This window comes from Heterodontus francisci, chromosome 16, assembly GCF_036365525.1.
Source record: "Heterodontus francisci isolate sHetFra1 chromosome 16, sHetFra1.hap1, whole genome shotgun sequence".
NCBI classification, from domain to species: domain Eukaryota; kingdom Metazoa; phylum Chordata; class Chondrichthyes; order Heterodontiformes; family Heterodontidae; genus Heterodontus; species Heterodontus francisci.
The window spans coordinates 86,847,686-86,863,463 of NC_090386.1; the positions used below are offsets into that span (position 1 = coordinate 86,847,686).

The 15,778-nt window shown below is 40.8% G+C and overlaps 1 protein-coding gene across 17 annotated transcripts in view; it reads left to right on the top strand.

Moving 5' to 3' along the window:
* ncoa6 (nuclear receptor coactivator 6) overlaps positions 1–15,778 on the top strand; it is a 77,624-nt gene that overhangs the window by 37,367 nt on the left and 24,479 nt on the right. For 16 of the 17 annotated variants that reach the window (XM_068048551.1, XM_068048550.1, XM_068048557.1 and 13 more), the window contains 6 exons: positions 2,023–2,166; positions 4,214–4,975; positions 8,732–8,881; positions 9,201–10,320; positions 10,625–10,684; positions 15,302–15,429. In XM_068048551.1, coding sequence (XP_067904652.1) covers positions 2,023–2,166; positions 4,214–4,975; positions 8,732–8,881; positions 9,201–10,320; positions 10,625–10,684; positions 15,302–15,429 — 2,364 coding nt within the window. The remainder of the gene's footprint in view (positions 1–2,022; positions 2,167–4,213; positions 4,976–8,731; positions 8,882–9,200; positions 10,321–10,624; positions 10,685–15,301; positions 15,430–15,778) is intronic. The other variant, XM_068048559.1, reaches the window with a different exon arrangement.

The following is a 15,778-nucleotide window of genomic DNA, read 5'->3' on the forward strand; positions in this document are numbered from 1 at the left end:
GACATCCCGGACCCTGGCACCAGGGAGGCAACACACCATTCTGGAGTCACGTTGACGGCCACAGTAGCGCCTATCTGTTCCCCTGACTATAGAATCCCCTATTACTATTGCACTTCCTCTCTTTCCCCCTTCCTGTGCAGACAGGCTGCTTGTGGTGCCAGAAGCTTGGCTCTGTCCGCACTCCCTGGAGGAACCAGTCTCATTAGCCTCCAAAATGGAATACCGATTTGCAAGCGGGACCCCAGGGGACTCCTGAACTACCTGCCTGTTTCTCTTGGACTGCTTGGTGGTCACCCATTCCCTTCCTTCCTCAAGTCCCTTCAGCTGCGGTGTGACCACCTCTCTATACATGCTATCCACAATGCTCTCAGACTCGCGGATGCTCCAGTGTTTCCAGCCGCCATTCCAGCTCTGAAACCCGAGCTTCCAGGAGCTGCAGCTGGTCACACTTCCTGCACACATGCTGGTCCCGGGGACTGGAAAGGTTCCTGGATTCCCACATGCAGCAAGAGGAGCAAACCACGGCTTCAAGCTCTCCTGCAATAATTAAACCCTTTAAATTTAAAACTATAGAAGATTATAATTTAAAAATAAAACTTAGATCATTTCAAAGTGCCTTTGAATTAACAGAAATAAGTTGAGATTGTTGTATCTAGACTTAAATGCATGATTGTGTCTCAAGTGACTTTTACTGAAAGGAGAACGGTAGTCAAAGCAGGACATAGTCAACTGATTAAGGACTATGCTTGGATAACATGAAGACCCCCACCTGCCAAGAATGAGGCATATTAATTTTGTCATATGAACATTAATATTAAACTGTTCTGGAGTGAACAAATGACTTGTTTAAAGAGATCACCAGATATTTGGCTGGAGGATATTTGCATACTAAGAGACAGTGCTTGGAGAGACAAATTAACTACGCCCTGGTCCAATTAACCCAAATGGATTTTGATCACCAGACATTGAAGGTGTAAGAAAGCTCACATTCCAGTGTCTGCTAAAATAGAGAATCCACAAATGCAGGAGTGGTTAAACCAGCTGGTCACATGACTAACCTGTTAGCCCAGGCTTTTTGAACTACACACAGGACAGTTTGAAGAGAAACTACAGATTGCAACTGAACTTGGAACGAGAGCCTCTCTCCTGTCTGATCCTCTCTCTTTCACTAATCTCCGGATCCACTGAAGTCACTTAAACCTCGAGAGAAAAGACTCCTACATGGAACCAAGTTTTAAAGTGTGCTGTGGGCCCCAACGAAATAGTAAGACTTACGTGGAACCAAAGACTCTACATCGAACTCAATGGACAGTAAATAGAAACTCAGCTATTGCCTCAAACTTTTCCCCTTGATTCTTTCTACTTTTTCTGTCTCTATCTGCGTGTGTGTTTATCGCTTATGCATGCTAGCCTGGTCGCGTCACGTATTCGTAGTTGTTAACCGAGTTAGAGTTTGAGATCAATAAACTTCCATCTTCATAGTTTAAATCTAAGAAAACCTGTCTGATTTGATTTCTTTGCCTTGTAATTGGAAATCAGTAAACAAGGATTCACTGAGGGGGAGCTAAAAACAGGGTGTTTTAAAATTAAACCCTGTTGCGGTTAAACCAGGCAAAGGCTGAGGGGGAACCCCTTGACCCTTTCTCACCTGGTCGTAACGCAAGGGAGAGAGGAAAGTAATTGGTCATGGATTTTAACTTGTCAGCTTTGATCAGTTGATCAATCCAGGGACGTCTCTTGACCTATATGTGTGTGTATATTATATGTGCACACATACATACATATCTTGATATGAGAATGTTCTAACTGTTTATGCTTAAGAATCACATCGTGTGACTGAACATGAGATATTCTGAGGAAAGAAAGAACATTCAAAGACCTACAGAGACTTTAAAACTGGGAACATGATTGACAGTATGCACATTGGTATTTAAAGTTTAAAAAATGAAATATGGATCAGGAAAATAGTAACTAAAACTAAATAACAGGATTATAATTCCATGTTCTGTTTTTTCAAAATAGGTTTGATTAGAGTCAACAATCCAACTGCTCCCATGCTTCCTTCAAGTAGCAATGTGGCAGCTTCCTTGATTAGTAGTGGAGCAAGTTCAGAGCTACTGCAAAACAGAGTACCACATCCTTCCACTCGACCCACCTCACAGCCTGGTGAGGAGATTTAGTGCATTAAAAGCTCGTTTCTTACAGGAGACTACACTTATCGAAGAGAGTTTTCAGTAGGATGTGCAATTCTTATCTCCTGAAGTTAATTAAAGACTGGAATTTTTTTGGTACACCTATTTTAACTTCTGCATTGGTAAAATAAGGTTCCATAGTATATCATTTGTCTTTAACTTATGAGAATGTATACATTATTTTGCCTGAATAGAGTACACGGAACTCACTTGAGTTTTAGAACATTTCTTAAATTAACTCCTAGTCATTAAGGTCTTTATACAAATATGGAAGTAAATCATTGTGCCTTCCAAATGCTCTGCAGACCGAGCTTTATACTTTCCATCAATAGATGTACCGTTTTGAGCCGAGTACTCTTAGAACAGTTGTCATTATGTAGTTTACAATTCGTGTTGCAAGGGAAGCAGGAAATGATTCAAAAAAAGTGTTATTTAAACCAACACTACAGTTACAGGTTTCTAGTAGAACACAAGCACGTGTTTATTTAACCTATTCACATTAGCAAACTGTGCTGCGGCATGATAACAAGTTTATGTTTGCATGCCCTGCCATGTGTGGTCTCATTTTGTGGCTGTGAGGGGAGGTGCTTTCCAGGAAAGGGGAAATGGGAAGACGCAGAGTTTGCTGGCTCAAATAGGGAATGATATGGAAGGACGTAAGTGACATCCAATGCAAATTAGCATCCTTTCAATTCTTGGATGCTGATTAGAAAATGTTCAAGCCTGAAGCCTGGGCGGCGCAGTGGTTAGCACTCCAGCCTCACTGCTCCAGTGACCTGCGTTCGATTCTGGTTACTGCCTGTGCGGAGTCTGCAAGTTCTCCCTGTGACCGCGTGGGTTTTCACTGGGTGCTCCGGTTTCCTCCCACAGCCAAAGACTTGCAGGTTGATAGGTAAATTGGCCATTATAAATTGCCCCTAGTATAGGTAGGTGGTAGGGGAAGTGAGGGAAGGTGGGGATGTGGTAGGAATATGGGATTAATGTAGGATTAGTACAAATGGGTGGTTGATGGTCGGCACAGACTCGGTGGACCGAAGGGCCTGTTTCAGTGCTGTATCTCTAAATAAGTAAAAAAAAAAGGAAAGCTTTTGTACCAACCAAGAGCTATTGTGTGGAAACTTTAAAACCATTTAATTCTGTTATGTTTTCTACTTGTTACAGGCATTTTAATTTTCTATCGTCTTACAATATTGGAATTTCTGGAAATGTTGCAAATTTGCAGGTTTTGCATCAAATATTCCCTAGAAGGAGTGCACCTTTTCCAATGTATCGTTAAATGATGATGTGAGCTAGTGATTGTAGTGTAGACCTTTGTTGCATACATTATCTACTATAATGTCACGTTGCACCATTTAAATTCTCCTGGCTTCATGAAAGACTGATTGCAAAGCATTCCAGGTAACTGATGCTCTGTTTTCACACCTACCTGGTGTCAGAAAAAGAGCAGAAGTCCTCTGACCCTTCCCTTGCTTATTTGTACATGAGAGTTTAGCCCGTTAAGCTGTCACAGCCAAGGGCTTTAAATTGAATCGATCGTCAGAAACAGCATAATTATTAAATATACAATTAAGATGGTTGACACTCTATCAAGATTGAATGAGGAACTATCTTTGCTAATAGTTCAGTTTACAACTGATGACCCCTGGGGTTTTACATTGTCTCAAAACTGTAGGAACTTATATAAATTTGGCTAGCACATCCCATGTTTAGGTAGCTAAACACTTTTCCAATTGGCATGACTTCTAGCCTAGTTTCTTCCTGGAATTCTAGGTTAATACTCAGTCAAAAAGTGTTACATTCCCTTGGGAGATGTACCATAAGTGCTGAATCTAATTGTTACAGCAATGTCACATTTAAAAATCCGTCTCGCAATACAAATAAACCACAAAATGCTACAGATAGTAAACTCACTCTTATAGAAGCATTATTGCTTGTCATAATGACAAATAGAAAGCATTTAATCATTTTATAATAATTGAATTTCCAGCTTGAAATTAAGTGTTGCATTTTTTTTAAACCAGGTATGGATTCTGTTTTGTCAACTCTAAATATTCAAGCATCAAGCCACCCCTCTGGATCATTGCCTCCACAGCCTAACATTGTGCAAACAATGTCAACCAACCGGCAGATCGCCCCAGCCAATCTTCAGCCTCACCAACTGCAGGGGGGGCGTCCTCCATTTAATCCAGCTCAAATTTCTATAGCCGCAACCTGGAATCAAGTCCCAGCAGCAGCAATCCAATCGCCCTCCACGCAGGGGGCCTTAGGAACATTGGCAAATCAGATCTGGAAGAAGGCTCCTATGCCTGGACAAATGCAGCCTCAGCAGCTTCAGGTCAGACCGTCCCTGGCGATTGTACAGACCCCCACTCACCCTCCCCCTCCATATCCATTTGGAAGCCAACAAACATCGCAAAGCCATCAAACCTTTTCTCAACCTTGCAGCTCACCGCAGTTTGCATCACCACCCCCTAAGAACCATCAGGGAGGACCTTCTCGAGTCCCTACGCCCTTGCAACAGCCTCACCTAACCAACAAGTCTCCAGCCTCATCTCCTTCCTCTTTCCAACAAAGCTCCCCTTCATCCTCTCCAACAGTGAACCAGACACAGCAGCATATAGGACCCAGAACGCCTCAGAGCAGCTCCCTTCCTCAGACGTTTCAGCCAGCAGTGTGCCAGAGTTCTCCAAGTCGAGGTCCTATAGTTCAGCAAGGAAGCTTGCCTGCTGGATTTATGATGCAAGCAAATCAGGTGGCGCAGAGTTCCCATTCTGGAATGGGAAGTAAGTATGCAACATTAAAAAAAAAATATTGCCAGTAAGGAAATATGCATTTTTATTTTTAGTGGGATCAAGTTAAATCCTTATGGTGGACAAAAAGCTGAGGAAGTATAAATAACCTTGTGTAATAAGTGAATCTGCATATTTTCCAATTATGCTTCAATGACTGATTAAAATAATAGCTTTAATTTTACTTCCTTTACTTCCGTCCCCATTGGTTTTTTTTAAACAAATGACCACTTTTTATATAACACTGAGTATGATAAGTTATTGCTGGTGAGATTATAATATTTTTCTGTTACTTCCATCCCTATTGTTCGACTAATATTTGGCTCAGATCAGTCTTGTGTTCATCAGGTAAGGAATGTCTGCTCTGAATGGAATTTTTCCCCCCAATTTTGACTCCCAAGTTTGGGTATAACTACCCTGCTGCAGTAGTGTGTCCTAACAACAGCCTGAAAAAAACTCCTCAGCTCTCTCCCACAGCCCCACCCCACTTTAGCTGCAACCTCTAGCATTTTCACTTTCCACACCAGCCATTCTTGGAGTTGCTGAGTGACGCTGCCAAGCACGGTGTTAAAGAATTGGCAATTTTATATAATGATTCTTTTCCCACAAAGAACCTGATTGGGGAAGCCCAAAATTATCCAGCCTCGTTTTACTTATGACCCTTGTAGCCATGTGAGCAGTTACACTGCCCATTCTCCCAGTGATCACACTTGGGAAGTGTAGCAACTAGAATAGGTCAGATGCTTTGTAGAAATGTTGTACTCGCTTCTGCACCCTATGTCAGAAATGCCCTGGTATTTCTAATTTTAGTGCTATTATGTGTGTTCTACAGTTATGACTCTTGAGTGAAAGTACTGCATTGATGCACTTTTGCTGGAGACTAGACTGACTCGTGTGAATGATTTACCATTCTGTTGTCTCTTTATCCAATTTTTAATACCAAGATTTGATCAGATAGTTAGGTAATCTGATTCGTTTGAGATTCCTTTATCTCGCACAAAATATGCTGAAATGGTAATTACCATCATTGGAACATTAAGAAACCATTTAAATTTGGTGGTGAAGGGCAAGATGTCTAGAATTAAAAGGTAATGTATAGTGTAACTGTTTCTAGTGTTGGTGGTTTTTAAATAATAATGGAAACAGTTCATACAGTACTGGCTCTGATTAGTGGGTGCACATTTTCGTTTATTTAAAAGTCCAGGTGTGTAATATTTTATTGTATTTGAATAATACACCCACTAAACTCTGTTTGCTGTTCAGAGGAAATGTTCATCCTGCCTGTATGTGCTGGATTGAAATTCTAGTTGCCAAAGGTGAAAAGAGAGAGCTTTTTTTTTTAATGTATGCAACACTGCCTGTCCCTTTTGGGTGCCAGTACTTGAATATCAATCGAGGCTCAGTGGTAGCACCCATGCCTCTGGATTGCAATGTTCTACTCAAAGGACTTGAGCACGTAATCTAGGCTGGCACTTCACTGTTGTACTGAAGAAGTGTTGCACTGTCAGAGGTGCCGTCTTTTGGATGAGATGTAGTGGATGAGGTGCATGTAAGAGATCCCTTGGCACTATTTGAAGAAGAGCAGGGGGTTCTGCATGGTGTCTGAGCCAATATTTATTCCTCAACCACCATCAATAAAATAGACAATCTGGTTAATTGTTTCATTGCTGTTTGTGGGAAGACTACAAGGTAGAACAGTTGATGAGCAGTGGCAGATGGTAAAGGAGATATTCAATTTATCCCAACTAAAATATATTCCAGAGAGGGAGAAAGATTCTAGGAGGGGAAAAAACATCCATGGCTAAGCAAGGAAGTTGAGGATAACATAAAGACAAAAACTAAGGCATACCATATTGCAAAGGCCAGTGACAGGCTGGGAGATTGGAAAACATTTAAAGATCAACAAAGGGTCACTAAAAAAGTAATAAAAAGAGCAAAGGTAAATTATGAAAGAAAACTAGCGCAAAATATAAAAATGGATAGCAAAAGCTTCTATAAGTATATAAAAGGGAAGAGAGTAGCTAAAGTGAATGTTAGTCCGTTGGAGGATGAGACTGGGGAGTTAATAGAAGGGAACACAGAAATGGCAGAGACTCTAAATCAGTATTTTGCTTCAGTTTTCACAGTGGAGGACACTAGTACCATCCCAATAGTACCAGGTGATGCAGAGGTTATAGAAATGGAGGAACTTGGAACAATCATCATCACTAGGGAAAAAGTACTGAGCAAACTATTGGGGTTGAAGGCAGACAAGGCCCCAGGACCTGGTGGCCTACATCCTAGGGTCTTAAAGGAAGTGGCAGTGGAGATAGTGGATCCATTGATTATAATATTCCAAAATTGCCTACTTCTGCTCCTAGTTCTTATGTTCTTGTGGGATCTTGCTGTGCACAAATTGTCCCATTTCTGACATTACAACAGTGACTACACTTTTGATGTCTATATGGATTTTAGAAAGGCTTATGATAAAGTCCCACATGGCAGACTGGTCACGAAAGTAAATGCCCATGGGATCCAAGGCAAAGTGGCAAGTTGGATCCAAAATTGGCTGAGTCAGGAAGCAAAGGGTAATGGTCGATGGGTATTTTTGTGACTGGAAGGCTGTTTCCAGTGGGGTTCCGCAGAACCAGTACGAGTTCCTTTTCTTTTTGTCGTACATATCAATGATTTGGACTTAAATGTAGTGGGTATGATTTAAGAGGTTTGCAGACGATGCAAAAATTAGCCATATGGTTGATGATTAAGAAATAAGGTGTAGACTGCAGAAAGATATCAATGGACTAGTCAGGTGGTGGAACAGTGGCAAATGACATTCAAAACAGAGAAGTGTGAGGTTCTGCATTTGGGGGAAGGATAATACGGCAAGGGAATACACAATAAATGGTAGGATACTGAGAAGTATAGAGGAAGAGAGTTCCTTGGAGTGCATGTCCACAGATCCCTGAAGGTGGCTGGGCAGGTAGATAAGGTGGTCAAGAAGGCATATGGGATACTTGCCTTTATTAGCCGAGGCATACGATATAAGAGCTGGGAGGTTATGCTGGAAAAGTATAAAACACTAGTTAGGCCGCAGCTGGAGTACTGTGTGTAGTTCTGGTCACTGCAGTATAGGAAAGATGTGATTGCATTGGAGAAGGTACAGAGGAGATTTACGAGGGTATTGCCTGGACTGGAGAATTTTAGTTGCGAGGAAAGATTGGATGGGCTAGGGTTATTTCTTTGGAAGAGAGGAGGCCGAGGGGAGACCTAATTGAAGTGTATAAAATTATGAGGGGTCTAGATAGAGTGAATAGGAAGGCCCTATTCCCCGTGGTTGAGGGGTCCATAATCAGTAGGCATAGATTTAGTGTAAGAGGTAGGAGGTTTAGAGGGGATTTGAAGGAAAAAAATTTCACCTAGAGCGTGGTGGGAATTTGGAACTCTTTGCCGAAAAGGGTGGTAGAGGCAGAAAACCTCAATGTTTAATAAGTACTTGGGTATGCACTTGAAGTGCAGTAACCTACAAGGCTATGGACCAAGAGCTGAAAAGTGGGATTAGCAGGATGGCGACTTGTTGGCCAGGGCGGACACAGTGGGCTGAATGGCCTCCTTCTGTGCTGTAAATTTCTATGATAAATTTCATTGGCTGTAAAGTGCTTTAGGACATTCCAAGATCATCAAATTTGCTATATAAATGCAAGTTCTTCCTTTTCTTCAAGGACTGTTTTCAGATTGCTGAAATAAAAACTCAACCATCACTCTTTCTCTTAGGCATGCCAAAGCGTCTCCCACCAACCTTTCCTCCAGGTCAGCCTAATCAGAACTTCACTCAAGCGCAGATAAACCAAGCTGTTGCATCTGCCACCTCACTGAACAGTGGAATTCTACAAGTGCAGCCCAACCAGAATATACAACATACAGGTTTGTTTTCTCTCCAAAAAATCATGTTGGATTGGTGTCTTAGCATCATTCAGGGAGAGAATTGGCAGGCGGTGCTAGGGGTGATAAATGACTAAATCCCGGGAATGAGGTCATGCTTATTAAAATGGTGATTTCACCTACGCTGCTGCAGGAGTGTGCCACTTGGTAGCTTTTAATCATAAGCAAGTTTTAATGAACAGAATTTGATTTTTGTATATGTTCTAGATGCTGTCTAAATGGGGAGGGTTTTCTCCTTTAAATGAATAAATACAGAATTAGTTTTGAAAGATCTTCACAGCAATTTACCTTTTGTTTCTAGGTGTTCCAAATAACACTGCTTCCCAAAATCCGATGAACATACAGTCTCACGGGCTACCTAATGTGATGCAAGCAAACCTTGTTGGACTTCATGGAAACATAAATAATCAACAATCTATCAGTACTCCTCAAGTGAATGTGGGTAATGTGCAAGGACAACAGGGCCCTCAGTCACAGTTTATTGGGATGCATCAACAGATCACACCTTCACAAGGCCAGATGATGAACATTCAATCCCAAGGTCTACATCCGCCAAACCAGATGATTATTTCTCGTCCCCAGCTCATCCAAAGTCAAATGATGATGACTGCTGCATCCCAAAGCCATAATATCATTCCATCTGGACAGAGGATGACTCCACCTAAACAGTTGCATTCACAACAGGGTCAGCAAATAATGACTACACATGGGCAATTAATAGGACCTCCGGGTCAAGTCATATTACAGCAAAGCCAGATGATGGGGCTTTCTGAGCAAATTGTTGTCAGTCAGGTGCAGGGAAACAAACCAGGGTTCAATAATCAGAATCAGCAAAATGCAATAGCGGGGCCAGGTCAGATGATGAGGGGACCTGCTACAAACTCACAAGGTAATATGGTTCAATTTTCCACATCGGTGATCCAGCAGAATCCTCTGAATGGGAATTCTTCTCAAGGGATTGGAATGCAGGGACAAGTGCTTAGACCTTCAGTACCTCATTTAACTCAGCAGCATGGTGACCATACATCAGCCAGTGATGCCAATCTAACACAGATGCTGCCTGATGTGCAAATGCAGCAAAGTGTAGTTGCTTCTCACATGCAGACAATGCAGGCAGGTAACTCTGCTGGGCCCCATTTTTCAGGGCATGGTATGCCCTTCAGTGCTCCTTATAGCACCACCGCAAGTGGGAGTCAGATGTCATTGGCTACTGCCTCTGGTTTTCCCAACAATAAAGATGTCACTCTAACAAGTCCATTGCTTGTCAACCTGCTGCAGAGTGATATCACATCTGCACAGTTTGCTATGACCAACAAGCAAAACAACCAGAATGCCAACAAACCTAAAAAGAAAAAACCATCACGATCGCAGAAGAAAAAGAACAGTGGAGCTCAGCAACCAGAAGAGCAAATGCAGCATGTGTAAGTTTTTTTTTTAAATTGTCATCTTCCCTGGAGCACCCTTGACACCCTTTTGGAGGCTGAGTGTCTGTGATAGATGTTTTGGTTGGTGATATTGCAAATTGCTTGGAATCCAAAGACGACCCTTTACTAGTGAAGTGTTTGAAATTCACACCCTCTTGTTGCATTTTAACTCAGTTGTGCTGGTGTTGAGTTTGGTCTAAATTTCTTAACGGTTTTTTTTATAATGCTTTTCTTTATTTTCCTTTTCCTGTCAATTTTTTCCCCTGTCTTCCCACCCTCCGAAAACATTGACCCTTTGCAGGGATCTAGCTCCACAGGTGCCAAGAGTCTTCTGGCCATTCCTCATGCGTGAGCCAAGACAGTGAGTATCGACAAACTATTCTACAGTGGGGGGCATTGCAACAAAGCCCAATCCTATCCTTACCCAATGTCCATGGGCATTTCAACAAAGATTGTAGGATAACCTGCAGGAGCAGAAACACTGCCCTATTTTTTCTTGTTAAATGGGCCACAGAGGCCAATTGCAGCTTCCTGTTGCTTTCTTCCTTCCACTTGGCTAAGGTCAGCTAAAGTAGCATGGACAAGGGATCAAGCCTTGGACCTTTCAGCTCTCTAATGTCCAGGTTTTCACAGGCATAACTTGTTGATTCAGTAGGGAAAGTACCACTTTCACTTAGCCAGCAAACTGGATTTGACCCATTCCTTATTCCACCTCACTCCACCCTGGTGGACAGGGGTTGGTACCGAACCATTTGGTTTTGGTGAGAATATGAAGATACAAGTTAAAATGCTTAGTAAGGCTGAAGTTGAGCTCACTGTCTCATCGGTACTCAAGCTAGGTGAATGAGTTAAACTCTCAATGTTCTTCAGCTGCAACCTCAGAAGAGAATCCCTTGCTACAACAATGTGACATTGTCATTTTCTACGTCAGCTATCCTGATGACCTGACTGCGAAAGATGTTATTGAAGTGTGGATTTATTTCAAATTAGGTAATTTTTATAGACAGTTTTTTTGCTGTGGACTGTACTGAGATTGCGCCCACTCTTTTCACTTTGAACTCCAGCAGCTGTGACAGAAGGGCACTCATGAATAGACTGAATTTGTCAGAAGCAATAAATCCAATTCCTAAAAGAACAAGTGGTGTCACTCAGTCACCCAATTCACACATTTACACTTTTCTTGCCTTGTCTGGGATTCATTTGCATAATTCTGACAGGAAGAATTCAACTTTTTGCAAGAAAGTGTCAATATTTGTGGGTTCCCTATTTTGAAGAGTAATCAATTTCACATCAGAGTGCCACAAAACACTTCACAGCCAGTGAAGTATTTAAGTTCCACTGTTCCAATATAGGGGAAATGTAACCAATTTTTGCACAGCAAGGTTCCATAAACAATGAGATAAATGATCAGATGAGGGGTGAATGTTGGCCAGGAGAACTCCCCTTCGAAAAGTACCATGGGATCTTTTACATCGCCTGAGAGGATAAATAGTTCATCCAAAAGATGGCACTTCTAACAGTGCATACTCCCTTAGCACTGCACTGAAGCGTCAGCCTAAAATACTTGCTCGGATCTCTGGAGTAAGGCTGGAAACCACAAGTTTGTGACGCGAGCGAGGGCGCTGCCACTGAGCAAAGTCTGACACTTTTTCTTTTCTTTCTTTCGATCTGCTTTCCGTTCTCAAGATGGTTGTTAAGCGACTTGCAGTGAGGTTGTTGACATCCTGTTGATCTGACTGTGTTAATGGGATAACAATAATTGTTCTCCAGTTTTCCCTTCATCTTTTTGGGGAAGTGACTGATTTCTGCTCTCTGCTCACTAATATTGCTTAGCTTATTGATACACATACCCTTTTGGGCAAAAGTCACAAGCCATTGTACTTTCACGTAAAATACACTTGTGTAATACTTTTAATTTACCACTTTGTCAGTGCTGTAACTTTTAGTTTTACAGTTCACCATATTCTCTGGACGTTTGCAAGGATGTTTTTTGGGTTCAAGTGGTGAATTTCGCACACTTGTCCAATATTGCATTTTACTGAATGCTCATAATACTGCCATTTTCAGGCTAGTTGTGTCTTTCTGATGCTTTCAAAATTTTCCATATTTAAATCTTCTGCGGTATATACTTCTGACCTTTTTATCATTCTTCATAATTGGTCTGTCTTGTGTTGAAGGAATATTGTATGCATCCACGTTATACGGACAGTCTATATTTGGGCCGCTGATCAAGTGTTCAGGCTTCAAAGTCGGTGTGGCCATCTCCATCCAAATTTCCTGCACTCTGCAGATCAGCTTTTAATCGTATATGTTATGTGTTTCTCACACCTGGCAGAAATGGAGGAGGTGTGGTTCATATTTCTGTGAAGCAGCCTTGGAAAATGGCAACTGTATTAACGTGAGAATACAAGTCATGAAAACTTTGTTGGAAATTGTTTAAAAGCTTAGAGCTTTTCTTAAAGTGGCAAGTACCATGGAATTCTTAGCATTAAAAGCATTAAAAATATTCTTCAAATTGGTCTGCTGGTCACAACACAATTCTCCTGCAAAATTTTGTTTTACACATGTGATTTCATTTTGTTACATTTGTGAGTGTACAATCTCTGTGTTCAGTTATCATTTTTATTGCCACTCTTTCATCCTACATTTTTTGCATATTTGCTGTTTCTTTCTAAAATGATCATTTCATATATTCTTTCATTAAAACACCCAAGTTAACATTGATTTTCAACACATTGAATAAAGAAAAAGACTCATTTAGATCAAGACTAATCGTATCCTTCAGAGAACACCCCAAAGTACTTTTGCATGCAGTGAAACACTTTGACGTGTAGTAATTGCAATGTTTCAGTCATTTTGCCACGTGTTTTCTCAGTACAGAGATGAATAACCAGGTAATCAATTAATAGTGGTGGTGTTTGAAATAATTTTGGCCAACAGGAGCACTCTCTGTCTCTCTTTAAATAAAAGCATGTGATCATCTAAAGAATTACAGCATTTGGATAGGGTTGTCAAATCTGGATTGATGCATTCCTGGAGATTTGATCACGTGACATTCAATCACCTTGCACTCAATCATATACTTATGTGATGCCTAATCACATGACATTTGATCATGTGACATTTTCCCAATGTTTGCATATGTTACTGTATTTATCTTAGTTGTGTCTCAGTATCACAAAGCCCCTTTTTATTTTATTGAGATGTATAACCTCATTTATAAATCAAAGAACACAAGAATAGAAAGATTTAAGGATATGTAATGTTTAAATAAAAAATCATACCCATAATGTTTCTATAGTATTGATCACAATGAGAAACGCAGTAACATTGATTCAACAAAACGTTATTGATATAAGTAACTTAACTAACATCATAAAATTGTACAAATGCTTTTTACAATATACAGAAAATTATAAAAATAATTAAACTAAAATCTAATTCAATTCACTGATTCCCACACCTCACCACTGAAGCCCAGTTTCAGGAAGGTGAGGCTCAGTCCTCTGAAAACACCAAAACTTTTCTTTTTCTCTCTCTCTCTCTCTCCCCCTCACCCTCAATTTGTGTTTCTCTCTTTTCCCCCTGCCCCCCCCCCCTCCCCCAAGTTTGTGTAGCTCACCGTCTCACTTCTCATTGCCCCAATACATTCAACCTCACGACCATGAATGAAGTTGTCCTCTCTGAATAACTGGGGGAGGAGGGGAGGGCGGACCAACAGAGTTCAGGCGTAGTGATTTGGTTTCAAAGCGCGACAGCCGGGAAACCATGCGTACGTGGACCATTTCTCCCACGTCAGCAGCAGCAGCTCTCGGGAGACCAATCGCCCATTCCAGTAGACTCTTGTTCAAAGCAGGAAAGTTGGGAACCATACATTTGAACCATGTGACGTGCCCTCTACTACCTTGTAGTTTTGGCCAAGAGTGCATGTTCAAATCCTGTATTGTGGTTGGTTTACAACTGTTTCAACTTAGCTGCTGACTTCGAGTTGCTAATGATCGAACCAAGCCAACATCGTTAGATTTCAAAATGCATCTCACAAGATATGTAAAACCAAACTTTTCTGAGCGTGGTAATACTCAAGCATCAGAAAAATGCTTTTTGGCTTCTTTACTGGCAGCATAACTACTTTTTGCATGCCAGCCCATGCTTGTGGACTGTCGGCCTCTGCTAGTTCTTTTTTAAGTTGACATGAATACAATATCATTGCCTCGCTACAGCACAGGTGTTTCAAGACAACGATCAGACCCCTCTTGTGTTTTACATTTCTTTCTGTATTGGTACTTCATGCGACTCATGCAGTGATAAAAGTGAAATTGTTTTATTAATTTGGGAAAAAAAATACATACTGGCATGATAATTGATCTCCACACTTTTAATCCAAGATCAGGTTTGGTACATCAACAAAGTATCTTTCTAAGCAGAGTGAAAATATGACTTGGAAGAGCAGATTTGAACAAAACAAATGAAAAGTATTTTCAGTGTTCTAGGTGTCTCAAAAATCTGTTCCCTTCTCTGAGTTTCAAATAATTGATTCTTGAATACAATTTGTCCAATCCATTTCTTTGGAGACGGTGATTTATTTTCTATTCTCCTTTTTCCCCTCCACCTCTAGTTCACTCTTTCATTTTAAGCCTCAAGCAACATCTCTCTTTTCTGACTGGTAGAATTCACTTGTACTATAATTTTCATTCTCTCTTCACCTCTTTCCCAATCTCACTGCCCTTAAAAATAAAACCTAGCTGAGGGTGGCTGTGTAAGTTGTATCTTGTGGTCTGGGGCAAATCGTTTTGGTAAGTTGCTGAATTGATTTCGTACATGATTTGATTTCTTCAAGAAATTATGCAGATCACAGCACATTTATTTGACATTTTTCCCTTGTACTGTTAAACTTTCTGCATCTTACAGTTTTCTGGAGCAATGTATGAAATAATGTCATTATGTGTATGATGTAGTAAAACCTTGTCACTGGTTTTAGGATTTCAGATGCCCGTTCAATGCAGCCAGGTCTGGATGATACAGAACAGCAGCAAATGACAGGAGAGCAGGGGGTAGGAATTGATCCAGCAGCCAACAAATTATCTGAATTTGCAAATCGACCTGCAGGTAAGTAATTATTTTGAGAGGCTTGATTTTTAAAAAAAAAAGTTAATGTTAAATTAAGATTAAAAAGAAAATGATAGTTTCTGCAAATCTGAAATAAAAATGAAAATACACGGCAAATCTGTCAGCACGTAGAGGAAAACGTTTATGTTTTGAGTGGCATCCTTTAGGTGCTTTTATTTATGCAGTGTGCATGGTTTGTATGTGGTCAGAGGTTATATTTACTTTCAATGTTTGGAATTGCTGTTCAAAGATGTGCCACCTCAAGTGATGCCCTAAAACTGTTCGCTCAGTATTTTGAAAATTAAATAAAAGCATATTTTCAACCCAAGCATTATCCATAGTTTTTCAC